Raw genomic sequence first — 17,084 nt, forward strand, 5'->3', positions numbered from 1 at the left:
GCGGATCCTGTAGGGTTCGCCTCAGCTCCCGTTCACGGGGTGTGGTGGCTGCAATAGTTCCTTTCCACTCACAGTCCCGCTTGCTGCGTCGTTTGTTCTTGTGGGCCGTTTTGGTTTGTTGTTTCCTCCTCTCTGCGGGTCGGAGAGTGCCGCCTCTGTGGGCGGGGGAGGGGAGCAGGGTTCTGCGCTTCCCTCCCTTCTAGTCCTCTTTTATGGCCAGTTTCTTCTTCGGGCAGTTCGCTGGCGTCACCCGTTTATCTTCCGTGTCCCAGTTCTCACTGGGACCTGCCGCTTTTCCTCCCTATTAACTTTTTTTAATGGGAGATCTTACTCGCAGCGTCTCCTCGCCGCCATGTTGCTCCGCCCCTGATTTTAATTGTACAACATTTTCATTTAACATAATTGGTGTGTATATTCCCATGCATTGAGAAAGCCCACTGGTTCTTACTTTTAATGAATATTTAGCAAATATGATACATTGGATTTGGGACTATTTTTAAGCCCTGATTTCCACAAGTAACTTATATTTGAATTTCTTAAAGCAATCTTAATTGATAGATAAAGAGTAATGACATCAGCCATATATCCATTTGGTTCTACCAAACTTCCAATGATAAGGGGACTCTACGTGGTGATGTTATTTTACTGTCTACATTTGAAACTTCTTCACCCACAATGCTGTGGGAAATTTGCACACTGTACTTCCTTTTCTAATATTTTAACTGGGTTAGTCTGACATTGATTATTTTTGAGCAATACAAAGTCACTTGGAGGAGGTGCAGTTAAGTACTGCTGCAAAAACATAAGAAAAGTATCATTAGAAATTTTCAAAAATTTATTTTCCAGGAACCAAGCTCTCAAATAAAATAGCAAGAGACACAATATGGAGATACCCAAGGGCCAACCCTCCACTCCTTGCCTACTGTGCCTATATAAGGACCTGCTTCTTGTCACCTCAATTGGCTACCCATTTGGAACCCCTCTCTGCTCAGAGAGATTTTCTGCTTGTCTTCCTATCTATTAGTGAATCTCTTGTTTTTCTGTATCTTTGATACAGATGTTGAATTCTTTCCTTGATAAAGACAAGGACTGAGAAAGAGCTCTCCTGGGATCATGGGACTCCAGGCTTGCTTCCCAAAAATCTCTGATTCATCAGCACCTTTCTCATTGGGTGGCTGAGAGGATTAGGAAAGACAATCCATGCATAAAGTTTTTAGAAATGCAAGTGCTCAATAAAATTTAGCTTTAGTGGAGATAATAGAAAATACAGAGTATTATGTCTGTATGCCAAAGGGTATCTGTTCCACACGTGGGGGCTTGGGGAAAGAATCTTGAAAGAAATGTTCAATGTGAGTCCCATAAGGCAATTAAGATGGAGATAGGCAGAGGTAGAGGCAAAAGAGTTTAAACATTGTCAAGGGTCTATGCACAACCCCAAAGCTGAATCCATCATTTATGTACAATGAAGACTGAAAAAGTCCCACCCAAATAAGCAAGCTCCAAACACAAACTATACCAGTGATCTATTGCTATGTACAATTACCTTCCAGTCTGACATCTTAAAATATACCACATATAAACAGGCCAGTAGAAATACGTGCTCAGCTGTTGACATGATGAGAACTCAATGAACATTTTAAATTCAACTGGAGCTAAATAAGTAATTTTCAGGGAAAAGTTATGATATTTCATCTTTGACATTATGCCAATCCAAAAAACTAAATGGACAGTGAACATGTGGTCATATAAAGAGTAGCAGAAATATAACCAGTAAATATAAAGAAGACAGAATGGCTGGCAAGGATCTGTCATCATTTTGTCTGAAAATAGCTCTTTTTATTTTTTTCCACCTTGTCAGCTCCTTTTAGTGTCTTCCTTTTCCCTTTTCTATTATTTATTATTGAAGCTCTAACCCCATGATTTATTTATTCAATGAATGAGTCAAGGGATGCATTTTTATAACTGCCCCATGCCAAAATGAAAACACACTGTGTAGCTCGAGTTTCTCTCCCAAATTCAATTCCTTCCACCATTATTCCCACAGTGATTGGAGAACTATAGCCAAATTCATAAAAGAAAACAAACAAACAAACAAAAAAACCCACAAGTTTAAAATGTCCTGCTCTTGTACGAAGATAATCATGAGTCAATTCTCTTGTGAGCCAGTGAAATAAATTCTTTCACAAACAGAAAAAAAACAAAAACAAAAACAAAACAACTCCTCTGAAGGCCAAAACAGACAGCAAGAGGTTTATCACGAAAGTTGACTATTGGAAACCTCCATTTTTGACTTTGTAAAGGTTTAGTCTGAAGCAGCCAGGCTTCCTTTTCCTGGTTTGGGGAGGTAGGGTAATTTTCTTTTTTTTGGAGAGGTTATACCAGAACTTGGCTTTGAAAGCAGGCCAAAGACCAAGTCAGACTGCAGAGGTGAGAACAGGAAAACAGTCAGGGGGAAGGGGGTGATGGGACCCCTAATGACGGGCTGAGCAGGGCTCTCCCTCCCCACTATCCCATTCATCCAAAATGATCTCATTTTCTTCCTTTCCCTGGAAACCTTACTGCATCTATTATTTGAACTTGCACATTATAATACCAATGGTTTCACGTATATGTGTAATCTAGCGAAACCAAACAAAGGACCAGACAGAGATAAACTGTAAGACTGACCCTTGAAAGCAGATCATAGATCTGAGACGCTCAAGAGGGGTCAGGTGGAGGAGAGTAAAAAACAGGGGAGGAGGAGAGAAAAGTGGAATGTAGTGGAGGACTGTGGGCACTTTGGTGGTGGGAAAACTATGGTGACCACACCTGAGAGGAGAAATCCTACACTGTGAAAAAACAAACAAGGAAGTGGAAAAAAAAAAAAAAAAAAAAGCAATGCCCTGGGTTACTGCTGCTGTCTCAGACTAGCATCATCCTCTCCCTACTGTCTTCAGCAGTATATCCTAGAATCTCATGGGGAACTTCTTTAAAACATGGATTCTGTTTGGGTTAGGGTTTTGGTGGAACCCTGGAAATCTTATTTTTAGTAAAGGCCTAAATAGCTGCTTTATTAGTTAAGTTTGAAAAAAGCTGATATGCAGGCTACTGTAGTATTCTAGGTCACGTTCTACAAGGTCACACCCACTTCCCCAGCCCTATCTCTGCCACCCCCTCAAATACCCTCCTCCAACTCCACTGTCTTTACTGATCAACTGTTACTCACTGGTTAGCTGAATCCTGACATCCTCTCAGGCCTTCCTGTCTGCCTGCCTTCCTCTGTGCCCACCCCCAGCTCTTGCCATACTCTGGGCATGCTTTGTTAATTGATCTAAAACATGAGCTCTAGGGCTGTACTGAAGGCAGTCTTGACCCTAGGCATTTGGGCCAGGCTAGGCTGGGTGATCTCCCAATATGTGGCATGGAGGGAATTAGACAAATAAAGGGTATGTGGCAATAAATTCCAGCCATCCAGGATTATTTTTAAAAGCCCAGAATTTCTTCTTTTCTTATGCCCACTGATTTGAGAGTCTAAGTGATTCTCTCATCAGGAGTTCGTTCCATGAGACCCAATTTATGGCTGAGGAGCTTTTGGGAGAGTCAAGTAAAGTGGTCAGTATAATTAACTAGAGGGCAAGAGATTGCAGGCAAGACATTGCTTTCCAGTCTTAGCTGTGCACAGATGTTTACTGACTCATGCTGCCTCGCTATGCAGAAATCTCTACCTAAGGTGCTGGGAGAGGAGGCATGTGGGCTGAGTAATTATAAATGCCTTTCAGAAGTATGGAACTTAAAATAATTTCCTCTTGTAGTTTTTCATAACAACAAGTGCTTGTCTTTAATTCTCACAGAAGACATCAAGGACTAATGTCACTGATGCTTTCAGAAGAATGAGTCTGCTGGCAGGTAAGATACCCAGATGCTCACCTTGAATGGGAAGAAAAGGGCATTGAATTGATCAGGACACAAGGTAACAGCCTGTCTGATCTGTACTGGTGAACAGGGAGAGGGGTCAGAAGAACATTCTGTCTCTTGTGACTGGATTGCTGTTGGAGAGAGGACTCACCTTGGTGAAAACAGATCTCTTTCTCACAGGATAAATGAGGAGTAACTAGGATTGAGGCTTCCTGTCTCACTGTTAGCTTCCTAATCTGCCACCTGCGAGATATCTGAGGAGCAGAAAATGTAATTTTGTCTAGTTTTACTGAATAACAGTCTCTCCTCATCTTAAAAAAATATATCTAATAAAGTACTCTAACATTTAAATATTTCTGGAGTCCATCTGAAATTAGCTCAAGCACAATTTCCATATTTTATATGTACCATATAAACCTGTCTTTGTGTTTAATGGACGCTTCATGCTCACTGATAAATCTGAGGAGCAGGAGACAGGGCAGGTTCCTGAGAGCTGGGAGAGAGCTGATATTGCCGGTGCTGTCTGTGGGCTAATAAAGAGCACTGTGGGCTTGAAAGACTGGAGCTGCTCTGCTCTCCGGTGAATATGCATTTTCTCCAGCCAGATTAAGGATTCATTTTGTCCTTGACACAGCATGAAATTCAATCTGTGCCTACTTACCCTACAGAAAACAGCCTGCCAGGGGTCGTGCTAAGATTTTATAATAGTACAGGCAACAGTCTTTACTAGTGAAATAAACATTTGGAAAATTGTATTTCAGAATGGCTTTTCCCTTCACCCCCACCCCCAACCAGTCATGCAATTCTGGTTCAATGAAATGCAGCATTTAATATTTTGGAAATAATTTTTGAACAGATGGGAGAAGAGGCAGGAGGGCAACCTCTATTGCTGTCCTTGATGATCTCTCTACCTCCCCTTCTTTTTCAACAAAACAACTCAAGCAGAGCTTGTTTCTCTTTTGAAAGGAAAAAAAAGGCAGCAGGAAAGTATTTTCAGATTTGTTCTTTGTTTTTCTTTAAAATCTTTAAATTTGAGGTCTTTTGTGTGACATGGAGAGTTCATTTTGAACCTGACTTCTAAGGATGTATTGGAGAGAAGCAGAGGTTGTTAGGGAGGGGGGGAGGGAGAGAAACATTCTTTCTGCCTCCAGTGGAATGAGGCTCAGAACCTTTGTTTCTATAGAACCAGGAGGGTGATTCTTCACACTCTCTTTATTGGACGACAAATATCTTTCCAGATGAACACACTTCTAATCTAATTAGCTATAAACAGCCTCTCGGGTGCCACACTGCTTAACTAGAGGTTGGCATGAGTGAGAGGAGAAAGGGCTGCTACAGGAGAGAGATTCTAGGCCAGGGTGCCTCTCCATGGGTACAGTTAGATGGTGATGCACTGTAGGAGTGTTCTGTGCTTTAGAAGGAGACAAAAGGAAAGTAATGTTGAGAAGGGCAAAATGACCTATAATGAAGTCATGAATTCTTCCAAGAGCACCTCTCCTCTTTCTAGACAATAGGATCACTTGGGCAACCATGCTGAGGGTTCTGACGGGTCCTGGTGGGTAATAGGCATTCCCACTGTCAGACTTGGAGTGAGACCCCCAGTTGAATGTTTACTGTGGGACAGCTGGTCCCACTATGGCACCTTTCTCTACAGACCTTGAGTTCATGGAAGGATTAAAGGCAGGGTCAGGGCTCAATGGGTACTCCCTCGTTTCATAGTCAGAACAATAGATTCAAAATCTCTGTCTGCTGAAGAGGTAATAGAAAGGTCTCCTGGCTGCATTTTAAAAGTGGATTTCTGCTTTCTTGCCTTTTTCTGGTCACTTTGGGAAGGATACCTTGAGATAGAGGAGGAATGTGAGGAGTAGATCCGGCATGTGGTAAACAGCAGGCACTGGGGATGAGGCAGGCTCCAGGGTAATAGGACACAAGGAAGGAGGTTCTATTGGGCTAAGGACATGCTGATGGCCAGCTCAGTCCCTGAATCCACTAGCCCATGAGTTTGAGTAATCAGCACCAGCCTCAGACACTGTTCCTGGACACTGGCCCAGTCTTGAGCCACGGAATGATTTCTGGTGCTTTCGGCCTCCTGGACATTCCTGCTACCCTCCCAGGGATGACTTGGATTGACTCAAGACTGACTCCAGAGTTCAAGTGGCTTCTGCTGGGTAAACACCAGTTATTTCTGGGTTCCAAGCTCACTCCTTATTCTCTGCTCTGTAGTACTGAGCTGGATACTGCAAACTACACTTCCTATACCCCTCTGTGAGGAGGCATCTGCCAGTAGAGGTGCAGATGGGAGATGGGCAAGCAGAAGGGGAGGAGGAGGTGCTATCCTCTGCCTTCCAGGTAAGTTTGGCATCCTCCAGCAGCTTTTAGCCTCCTTTGACACTTCTGGCTCCAGTCTCTCTGTGCCCCTTAGTAGTGCCAGCTGCAGCTGGTCTGCATGCCCTGGGAAGTCAGAATACAGACAGTGCCAAGATCCAAGCACCAGCTGTACCCTTTCCTCTAGCTTGAGTAATAGCCCATTTTTCCTTCCCAAGTCCTGGGGTCAGCAGCTGCTTCTTGCATTTGTTACTCTCTTATTACCTCAATAGTCTTCCTTTTGTTCTAGCACCTAAGTAACCAGTTCCCTATGTTAAATCCAACATCTGCATATCCAGTCCTCTCTATTAAACTCCCTTTGTCTGAACGCTCTTATTTTCCTGACTGGTCCCTGCTATATGTTGGCTCTCCCTTTGGCTAGGAATCCAGTTTAAAAGGGTTGGCCTGCTGAGTTAGCCAGAAGGTTGGAGGCTCTCACCCTTTATGGTGACATCATTAAAAGATTCAAATGTTAAAACCCACAGGCTGAGAGAATATGGGGATGCTCACCTCAGCAGAATGGGTACGCTCAATTAATGTACTCTCAGGGGAACCTCACACATCCCAACCAACTCTAGAAACTTGAGCTGTGAGACAAGCCCATGTCATGATTCCTGATTTTACCCTGAAACATTCCATCATAGAATACCTCTTCTCTGACATTAAGAGATGTGAAGAATTTGGAAAATTCACTGCAGAACCACACAAACACATCTTTCTTTTGTAAATCCTCAAAGTATGAACATTGGACGCAGTGGAAAAACTGGATGGTGGTGGTCTGTAAGTATGATCTAGAAAGTAAAATTCCAGAGATTTTTGAGACCCTCAAAGAAGGTTTATGAGATCACTACTTTCATTTTAAAGACTTGACTTGCCTCTTCATTCTAATTCACCACTGAGAGCAAAAACTTTAACATACTTAGACAAACTTTTACATACTTAGGTGACATACTTAGATAAGGAAAGATGGAAGGAAGAAGCAGCTATAGGACCCAACTGTCTTCTAGTGAACAGATACCAAGGAGATTCACAAAAATGGAAATAGTGCTACTCTTCTAATATATGTATTTTTGTTTGTTTTGGAATTTTTTTTTGCAATGAAAATATTATTCATTACTGTGTTTCTTATTGTTACTTTAAGATGAATACATTGTTGAAAACCTTTTCAGTTTTTTTTTAAAAGATTTATTTATTTATTTATTTATTTGTACAAGCACTGGGTACAGTCAGAATTGCGGGAGGGTGAGAGAATTCACCAGAGTCAGAGCGGGGAGCAGAACAGGCAGAAGGACCGAAGTACACTGCTGAGGGGAGCAGCGGGCGTGGCAGGAGAGGTCTGCGCGCCATATGGGACCCTTGCTCGGCGCCCGGGGATCTAACTGGTGCTGCAGAGGCTGCGGCAGCTTTGCAGCCCAGCGCTCAATCGCTGCGCCACCAGGGGAGGCCCAAAAACCTTTTCAGTTTTAATTTCTGTGATGGTAATTATTGATAGATATAGCCTGCAAAACCCAAAACTCTTTGGACTCTTCAGTGTTTCCAAGGACATAAAATAGAAAATGAGACCAAAGCATTTGATACCTGCTTCTCTGTGATGTGGAGAGGCCCTATTCAGACCACCTGGAATGATTAGAGCCAAAGTATGGAGAGAAGAGAATGAACATTCTTTTTTTTTTTTTTTCAAGTTTTCATCTTGTATTTTGTCTGTCGTTTGATTTAATTTATTGTTCTAGTTATAATAGCTTTTTCTGTAGTGATAAAGCCTTCCTGTTTAAAAAATAAATATCAGATTCTGTTTCCTGATTCTTTTTTAAATTTTGATCGATTGTGATAACAAATATATTAATACTACTTCAATTAAAAATAAATTAATTAATTAAAAACTAAAGATAAATTTTCAGATTTTACTTCCAGGAATTACTAATTAAAATTAAAAACACTTTAATGTCATTTTATACCTAATGCAAATCTCTATTCAAGTCCTAGCAATTTAAATTCTCATTGGTGGTCAATGAACATGTCTGTTTCACCACATTTTTGCTAAAAGGAGGGCTTTATCAGTTTTAAACCATTGCCTTTTTGTCAGCTAATAAATGACATTGCATTGTTGTTTTATTTTGTGTTTGGTTATGAGTGAAAATGAAACTATTTTTAGATTTATTGCTTGTGTTTGATTAAGAAGTTATAAGTTTGAATTGATATGCAGGAATTAAAAGATTATTAGAGGATTTAAATTTTACCTCATATGTTTTAAACATTGTTCTAGCATTTCTTTTTTTCCAGGAAGGCATTTTTCTGAATCTTCATATGACTGAGAATAAACTTCTACAGTTCCTCATGTAAGAATAATACCTTGGCATTTAGAGCATTTTTAATACATAATTCTTTCTCAAAACTCTGTTAGAAGCCATTTCACTATTTTCTGAAATTTGGTGTTAAGAGATATATCTGAAGCCAAGTACAGACCCTGGTGCTTTGCTGGGTAGAATGATGGCAAAACATTTCTTTATACTTAGAATAAAAAGAAAAAGCAGGACAAGATGAGGAGAGGGTTTTAGATTCTGGCCCAGTGCTCAGTGAGGAATTTGAACTAAAGGGAAGATTTCCTCAACTCCAGAAAATTACCCTTGTTTATTTGGCCACTGCTTCCTCTCTGCCTCAGGTGCTGTCTTCCTTTGGGTTTCCTATTCCATCTCTAGGATCTACCCTGTATGCCTCTTACCTGAGCTCCAGAATTTCCCTGCACATCCTGTTTTTGGTATTATCAGACTTTCTAGTCAGTTTTGTCATTGCATTTTCCATGGATACATTGGGGAACTATTTTTTTTCCTTTTTGATTAATTTATTTTCTTACATCTTTGTTAAATTTTTGTACAATATTTGATTTCTCCCCTCAGGTGTAGTCCCCGCAGTTCTCTTACCACCACAGCACCCATGGTCTATTGCCACAGGCCCTGTGCTCTTCCCTCCATTGTTTTGGTCCCATTTCCCTCCTCCTCCCCTGCTGTAAGCTTTAAATCTATGACCAGCTTGCAAATTTTGTCTTTTCCTGTCACTTTGGCTTCTCTATGTTCTGCATAAACTTGAAACCATCAACAACAATGGGGAATACTTGTTTCACCCAAAAGTAGTCTTCCTTGATCACAGTTTATTCTTTTTATAGGTATAATATTCTCTCAATTATTGTGGAGAATCTGAATTTAATATTTTAGAAAATGTCATTCTCTTTGCTATAGCAAGCTTTTTTCAAAAGAGCACTCTTATTTGGGGATCTCTAGTATTTTTAAATGCCCAGATGGTTCCCTACTTGCTTAATCTTACAAAGGGAGGTCTATATGCCCAGTTGGGGGAGGTTCAATCAGAGAGCATTTAGGTTTATATCTGATACCCTTAGTCTGAAAAGGGGTGAAGAATTTCTAATTTCTCTGGATTAGACTTCAGTTTTTTGAACCACACCTAGAGGTGACTGTAGGACAAGGCTCCCCTTTGTGCCAAAGTTTCCTATCTACTGGGCAGGGTCACCATCCCCCTTGTCTAATGGATTGGATATTCTTGCTATGAACCTGTTATGGCAATGTCCCCTCATTTCTTACCACATTGATTGGAATGAACTGAACAAAATGGCTGTGGAGGCTCCTTTTATGGCTGACTTTGCTGAGCAGGGAAATTTGCACCTGTTTGAAGTTGGCATCATATTTAGAGGGAGCAAGGGGAAACCAACACAAAGGCTGGAACATCCGGGATGCTGGCTGCCAGAATTACTTACCAAAGACATCTGCGAAGCTGTGATCCATTCGGGAGCTATGTGAAAATGAGCCCCAGCTGAGTCTCCCAGCAAAATGATTCCCTTGGGCTGTGAACCTAGGTGGCACAATTTATTTGCATTATTTATGCATTCAAGTAGTGTGGAGCCTCCAGATTGGGTAGTTATGAGAGCAGACACCCTGGTGTGTATTCTGTGTACAGCGCATCATAACAGTGATGCATTGCCACTTTTCACCAGTTGGAGAGTGAGGGGCATAGCATTTAGGAACTGAATGAGATTTCTAGGCCATCAAAAACTGCTAGCTAAGCTGTACAGATGCAGGTATATTTCCTAGCTCAGCATAAAACAAACTGCTATGTGACATACTGAGTGAATGACGGATAAATAAATGAATCAAAACTTTCTCTGAATTCAGAAATGTGCTCTAAATTTTGGTTCTGGAAATTGCTTTCTTAGAAAACACTATTCTGTATAATTCACTTTAAGAATTAATGAACTCATGGAGCCATTTTGATTTTTCAAAGATGTTATGGCCCTTTAAAGTCTTTAATATTTATATATATACAAAAGCACTAGAAGGATTGATTCTGACTGATTCATGGTCTAAAGGGATATAAAGGTCTCTGAGCAGCCCTGTGTGTTTGGAGGTTATAAATCACTTAATCTGATTCTGAGACCCATCTATACAAATCATTTACCTGCAGGTGATGGATATACTCTCCCAAATCCCTTAAGATTCTCAAAGAATCAACCAATGTCCCCTGGAGACAAAGACAGGAACATTCCTTCCTTCCCACTCACCCCCGAATTATGCCAACCTCCATGACAGCTAGCACTTGCCCATGTAAATGGGAATGCCCAGGATATCCAAGAAGTCACAGGGTGTTGGGATGTGGGAAATACAGTAGGTTTTCCACAGTGACACCAGAGTCTCATACCAGGAGTTCACTTAGATCTGAGTTTATATATTCATTAGGTTTTCAAACTGTATAACAATGCATTCAGATTTCACATTTTCTACCCCCTTTCTGTCCCTTTAAGAGCTTAAAAACTATTAGACATTAAGTTGATTGAGGTCAAGGACTGAGTCCATAAAAACTCAGTACCAAATATAGTCCTTGAAGCATAATAGGTAAAGACATTCGGGAAATATCTATTGAATAAATGAATGAACACAAGAATGAAATGCTTCTTAATGTTAGAAAAAAGCATTGCTTAAACATAGAACATTGATGCTACCATAAGACATTTGAGAATCTCTAGGCATCAGCAAGAACTTGTTTTCAGTGATATGGGAATTGTAGTATATTTTTGCTAACATAATTGGTAGCCCAGATGTCTGTAGCATTTGGGCATTTAGAATACAGAGTTTTTGCTCAGCTCTTTTTTGGGAACTCCTGATGGTTATAACTTGGAGGTCTCCCTCAAGTCAAGATATAAATCTGGGTTGACACAGGACTCTGTCAGTACAAGCTCAGATGCCTGCCCTTGTAGTACATTGAGGAGGATATGGGGAAGATAAAAAAAATATAAAGACCATCTCTGCTTGTTTTCTTATTTGGAGAAATGCTGGATTTCATTTACCCTGTTATATATCCTACAGTGTTTTCTAACATTACCATTAAAACTTCCAATCCTCAAAAGATGCAATTAAACAAATTGTTTTGCTTCCCCCCTCCCAATTCTGTTTCCTTTTTCTATAATCTTTTTCATGTTTTATCCTGATTGGTCATGAAAATGAAGGTAAAGTGGTCAGAAGTATGTTATAGCATCAGGCACTTGTTCAGTTGGGTGGTCTGTTCACTTCAGTTTGTCAGACAAGAAAAGAATATTCTATTGTAACAAGCTTACTGACTTTTCAATTCATACCTTCACAGAATTTTTTCTCATATGGAATTCCATCTTTTGGATCAACACCCTTTAAAAGAGAAATGATAAAATTAGCAGCTTGTTTTTGAACTTATGAGACACATACACCAAATCTTTCCCAAATGGCTTTAAAAGTGCAAAGGCAAATGAGTAGATAAAACTCCTTAAAATCTCTTGAGCCTGTAATCCAAAATAGCAACACTCTATGTGAGCGCAATGAGCTTTAAGAACTGGGTTAGGTATAAGAAGAGATCTAGGAATTGGGCTATCTTGTTCAGAAAGATGCGGGGCAGGGTTTTAGAGTGCTGGGAGTGTCACTCTGAGGAAGAACTGAGGGCCCATTGAGTGACTGGGGCACAAGGTCAGAGCAGACTCAGAGGTGACTGACCTGGGCTGCATGTGACAGCCCCAGTGATGGTTTTGTCCTCCATCCTGACCCTAGTAGATATTTAGCAATGTCTGGAGATATTTTTGGTTGGGGAGAGTAGGAGTTATTGGCATTTAGTGGGATGCCAGGGTTGCTGTTCAACTTCTTATAATTTGCAAGATAGCGTCACCAACAAAGAATTATTCCACCCAAAATTAATATACAGTGGGAGTATTTATGGAAACTTTCTCCTTTTCGTGCACACAGATAAATGAAGCAAATCTTAAGAGGCAATTTATCTTGAAGTTGGAGAATCTTAAACTTCAGGGCTTTTCATTGTCATAATTGCTGTCCTTGTGAATGCGGGGGGTGGCTGGGAGCTATTGTGTTTAGGTGGAAAGAAGGCAGACTGTATTCATATAGCACTCTTGCTAAACTAGAGATTGCATAAGAAAGTTTTCTGAATTTACAAGATTCTGGTAATTTGTTAGGATTTCTTCTGTTGTTCTAGTTAATCATTTACCTTCTTACTTGATTTTGTATTTATAATTTGGTCATCCTCTTCTTCCGAGGATTCCTCGAATCATATAAGCTTAAGACCCATAAAACTTATATCTGCTGCTGTTGCTGTCTCCAGATAAGTCTTTGATTGCCTTTCCTCTTGCCTCTTTTCCTCTACCACCTGAATGCTGCAAATCCATTATTCCTAAGGAACTGGGACACCATTACTAGGTGACTCAAGATGTGGGTAGTGGTGTAACCAAAGAGTCATTTCTACTTTGCCTGACTTGCTTGATGAAATAGATAGAAAAACAAGAAAAAAAAAAAAGAAAATGGTTGCAGTGAAATGGTAACAGCATGCAGTTGCTCCAACAGCTGTTTGGGTTGTAGTAAACTTTGCTAACAGCACTTGCTATTTAATTTCACACTGCTCAGAGCAGAATAAAGGGACTAGATAGGGGTGACTTTAGCAAGGCCTAAAAAGTGCATGACTGAGAGAGACTCTACTCTTGCTACGTCACTGATCTTCTTCACAAGTGATTGTCAGTCTATTCCCTTCTTCCAAATATCAGAGAAAGAATTTTTTTAGTTTGTCATCATCTTCCTTAGGTCTAACTAAAGCAAATAGGCACTGGGCTTTTAAGGAGGGCAGAGAGTAAGAGAACAGGGGTAAATTTTAATTTAGTGACTTACCCAAATGCCATTACAGTTAGAATCCTGATGTACATCCCAGTTGTCTGGCCTAAGGAGAAAACAACAGCATTGGTCTTGGCATCTACTTGTCAGTGAATGTGAGCTTCATGAATGAAAGAGGGCTACACAAAGTGTCATTGAAAGACAACCACACACTAGGGCCTCCCCGGTGGCGCGGCGGTTGAGCGCTGGGTTGCGAGGCTGCCGCGGCGCAGGTTCGATCCCCGGCTGCTCCCCGGCCACCGGAGGAGGGTCCCACATGGCGCGCAGACCTCTCCTGCCGCCCGCTGCTCCCCTCAGCAGTGTACTTCGGTCCTTCTGCCTGCTCTGCTCCCCGCTCTGGCTCTGGCGAGTTCTCTCACCCTCCCGCGCTTCTGACTGTACCCAGTGCTTGTATAAATAAATAAAAATAAATAAATAAATCTTTAAAAAAAAAAAAAAAAAAAGAAAGACAACCACACACTACTGTGTGTTGTGGCACAGGAAACCTCCACTCAGCTTCTCTGCCATTATCTTGGTTTGAAATGTTAGTGAGAAACCATGGACCAAAGTCATAATGAACTATCTTCATGGATCTGTGTTGTGGAACAGTATTGATGAGCATAATGAACAAATCTGTGGTAAATTTTATTTAGATAGGTGAAGCTGCTAAAATTATGCCTCTAAAATCCCAAACATCTGGCAATTTAATGCTTCAGTACTGTAGTCACAGCTAATATGAAGGCTGACATACCTGTTTTTTGAACTCAGCAAGATCATCAGCCTGATACTAACATGTGACATGTGCTCCAGCCTCTGGAGCCTGCTCCTCCAGTGGCTACTGTTTCTGGGTTGATTCCTGTACAGAGGACTTGTGCAGGAAGCTGGATAAATGTCCACAGTAGTCTGTTTATAAGAAGAGGCTTATTTCTGTTTTGCTTTCCCCCAACATGATGCAAAGTGCATGGTGATTAATAGGTTTGCAATGAATATTTCTTGGACAAATGAATGAATGAATGCTCTTCTTTTTGCACTGAGTTTTACTTCATTCAGGAATGGGGGATTCTTTCTTTCTGTAAACACGAATCTCCTAGATTCAGCAAAAGAATATATTTCCTGACTCTCTTTCAGGAGGTAATTTTCAAAATCAGTAACCAGCAGAGACAGTTACCTTCTGCCCGGGTATGCCATCTTGTTGCTGTCATTACAGTCTCTCCCTCGCCAATGATAGCCCCGCAGTGTCTGAAATTGAAGAACACACACAGAAAGGGTTTAGATCTGCATTGATGTTATTATCCAAGGTGAAGGTCAATCAGGGCTGTCTGAAAGATATTGACATATACAGCTTTTAGTTTAAAGATAGCCTTGGAACATTACAAAAGACCATAAAAATTGATGTAAGATTTGATAACATGTAAGATTTGTTGTGTGAGGTGAAATGCAATATAGTACCAGAGCTGATAGCAATAGTAGTGTGTGTACATGTGTGATACTGGGTGTGCCTGTGCATGAGTGTTTGTATAAATATGTGTCTTTATCTGTGCATTTAGGTATGTGAATTAAAAAAAAATTCTAGCCAAACTGGTTAATTATATAGATTTGTTGTATATTTGACCTGTCTATTTTGAAAATATTCAGAGTTCCATAATGTCAAAGAATGTTTTATTCCCTTCATTTCCAAGTAGAATATCTGAGATTCCACAAACTAAGGGGAAGTTTGTGATATCTGTGCCTCACTTATTTGCTTTCATAGAGGGTATCCTGGCATCCTAACTACTCTAAATCAAACATGCACACATGTATAACTATACATGCTTCTAAAGAGTGTGTTGAAGTAAGTATAAGAATTTCCAGAATAATTCACAACACCTTCCAAGATAACTGATTCCACTGGGAATGACTTTGGAAAATAAAAATCATTCCAGACATAGATCAGGTTGATGTATTATTAAAGTTGCCAAAAGTTCCTTAATAATTGTGAAATGGTATATTATCAAATTAAGAGGATATTGAGATGGAATTCAATCTTGTTTTATGAAAGGAAAGAAATTTATAGGAAGTGATGCAATATTCAGCAAACATCTGGTTACTCTTAATACTTACTGGGAAAACACTGTATTTGTCTGAATCTACATCTTTGAATGGCACAGAATTTTTTATAGACCTAGAAAAAGAAAAGAAGACAAAATACCTGGTGAGCTAAGAAAAATGAAGCAGTTGCCTTTGAAAACAAATACAGACACTTTCAGATCTTCAGTTTTGAATTTATGTGACAGAGCCCATTTAAAAAATAAAAGGTCCTGCTTGGTATTTAGAGTGCCAGCCAAACTTTGCCAATCTCTGACTTCCACCCAATAGAACTACTTTCTCTCTGATATTTCAGTTGGCCCAGATGGGGAAGCAAAAGAACAAATAGTTTTTGAGGGAACAGAATATTAATGTTGAGATCCCTAGGAAAAAAGAAGACTGCAATTTTTGTTCTAGTCAATGAGTTCAGCTCAACAGATTGAATTTGTGCCATTTTACACATAATGCGATGGAAGTTTTTCCTTAAAATCTTACTCTTTTAAACCACTTACTCTGGGACTCTTGAAGCATTAAGTTGTCATTAGTTGGCAACTGTCATTATATCTATTAATAGCTCTAAGGTTTCAGATAAAGCATTTTGGATAAGGCATTGGTGACTTTTATTAAAATTGTTTCTCATAAATTATATGTATATCTGATACCTTGTATATCCTTAGAGGCAGTTGGTTGTATGTTGAAAATTAATTATTTAACTAATTAATTCCACAGACTTTTTTGGAGTCCCTGCAGCATGCCAGATATCATATTATATAATAGGAATGAAGAGAAGATGCTTCTCCCATACTGGAGGAGCTGACTGATGAGGGGCAGGGGGAATTATGCATAGATAACTTCAGTGCTAGAAAGACATGTTATAAGAGGTTGTGCACCAAGAGGGAAGCATTTCTAACTCTATAGAGGAGAGGAGATAATCTTAAGATAGAGTCTAAAGGAGGAAAAAGCATTTTTCAAGGCAAGTAATTGGGTGGATGCTGCTGTCATTGGAAGGAAAAGACAGGAATCCTCCTACCTGAAGTTTGGGTTTTGAGATTAGAATCTGGGTTTGAATTTCAGATTTGCTATCAGCTGCTATCTGACCTTCAGCAAATGCTTGAATCTTTTTTCCCCCTAAACTCTATTTCCTCATTTGTAAAATGGGTTCAAAATTTGTACCTGCTTCCAAGAGACATTGTAAGGCTAAATGAGTTGTTATATGTGAAACAAGAAGACCTGTGCCAAGCATGTGGTAAGCACTCAAAAAACAACAGCTCTTTTTGTTATCATGTACAATGGTGACAGTTATTCTCATGGTTGTTTCTCTAGTTTGGCCACTGGGCATTAGACATCTGTGCTTATGACATTTTAGTTTCTGGAGACAACCCAAATCCAATCTGTGGGTCCTCTTCAGAATTTTGGGTTCCTAACCATGCAGTGTGCTATCTATTTATCATGTAGCTGTTCAGGGTGAATCCCAGCTGGCTGCTACTGCTGTGTGTCTGACTGTTGGCAGGCTAAATGCTATCACTCTACAGTAGTAAGTCTTCAGGTTCAAATTCCCTAAGATTATTTTACTGAACTGGAGCACGG

General features: G+C 40.1%; 1 protein-coding gene and 1 long non-coding RNA gene across 3 annotated transcripts in view; one reads left to right on the plus strand and one right to left on the minus strand.

Moving 5' to 3' along the window:
• AOAH (acyloxyacyl hydrolase) overlaps window positions 1-17,084 on the minus strand; it is a 177,656-nt gene that overhangs the window by 72,631 nt on the left and 87,941 nt on the right. For both annotated transcript variants that reach the window (XM_054692470.1, XM_037510299.2), the window contains exons 8-12: window positions 15,534-15,594; window positions 14,602-14,672; window positions 13,452-13,500; window positions 11,891-11,939; window positions 10,022-10,116 (exon numbers count right to left, since the gene is read on the minus strand). In XM_054692470.1, coding sequence (XP_054548445.1) covers window positions 10,022-10,116; window positions 11,891-11,939; window positions 13,452-13,500; window positions 14,602-14,672; window positions 15,534-15,594 — 325 coding nt within the window. The remainder of the gene's footprint in view (window positions 1-10,021; window positions 10,117-11,890; window positions 11,940-13,451; window positions 13,501-14,601; window positions 14,673-15,533; window positions 15,595-17,084) is intronic.
• The window catches only part of LOC129145332 (uncharacterized), a 40,643-nt gene that overhangs the window by 18,396 nt on the left and 5,163 nt on the right, over window positions 1-17,084 (plus strand). The window contains exon 2 of the long non-coding RNA XR_008550791.1: window positions 3,831-3,885. This is a non-coding gene — a long non-coding RNA (uncharacterized LOC129145332). The remainder of the gene's footprint in view (window positions 1-3,830; window positions 3,886-17,084) is intronic.

Source organism: Talpa occidentalis, unplaced genomic scaffold (genome assembly GCF_014898055.3).
Source record: "Talpa occidentalis isolate TD23 unplaced genomic scaffold, MPIMG_talOcc4v2.1, whole genome shotgun sequence".
Classification (NCBI taxonomy): domain Eukaryota; kingdom Metazoa; phylum Chordata; class Mammalia; order Eulipotyphla; family Talpidae; genus Talpa; species Talpa occidentalis.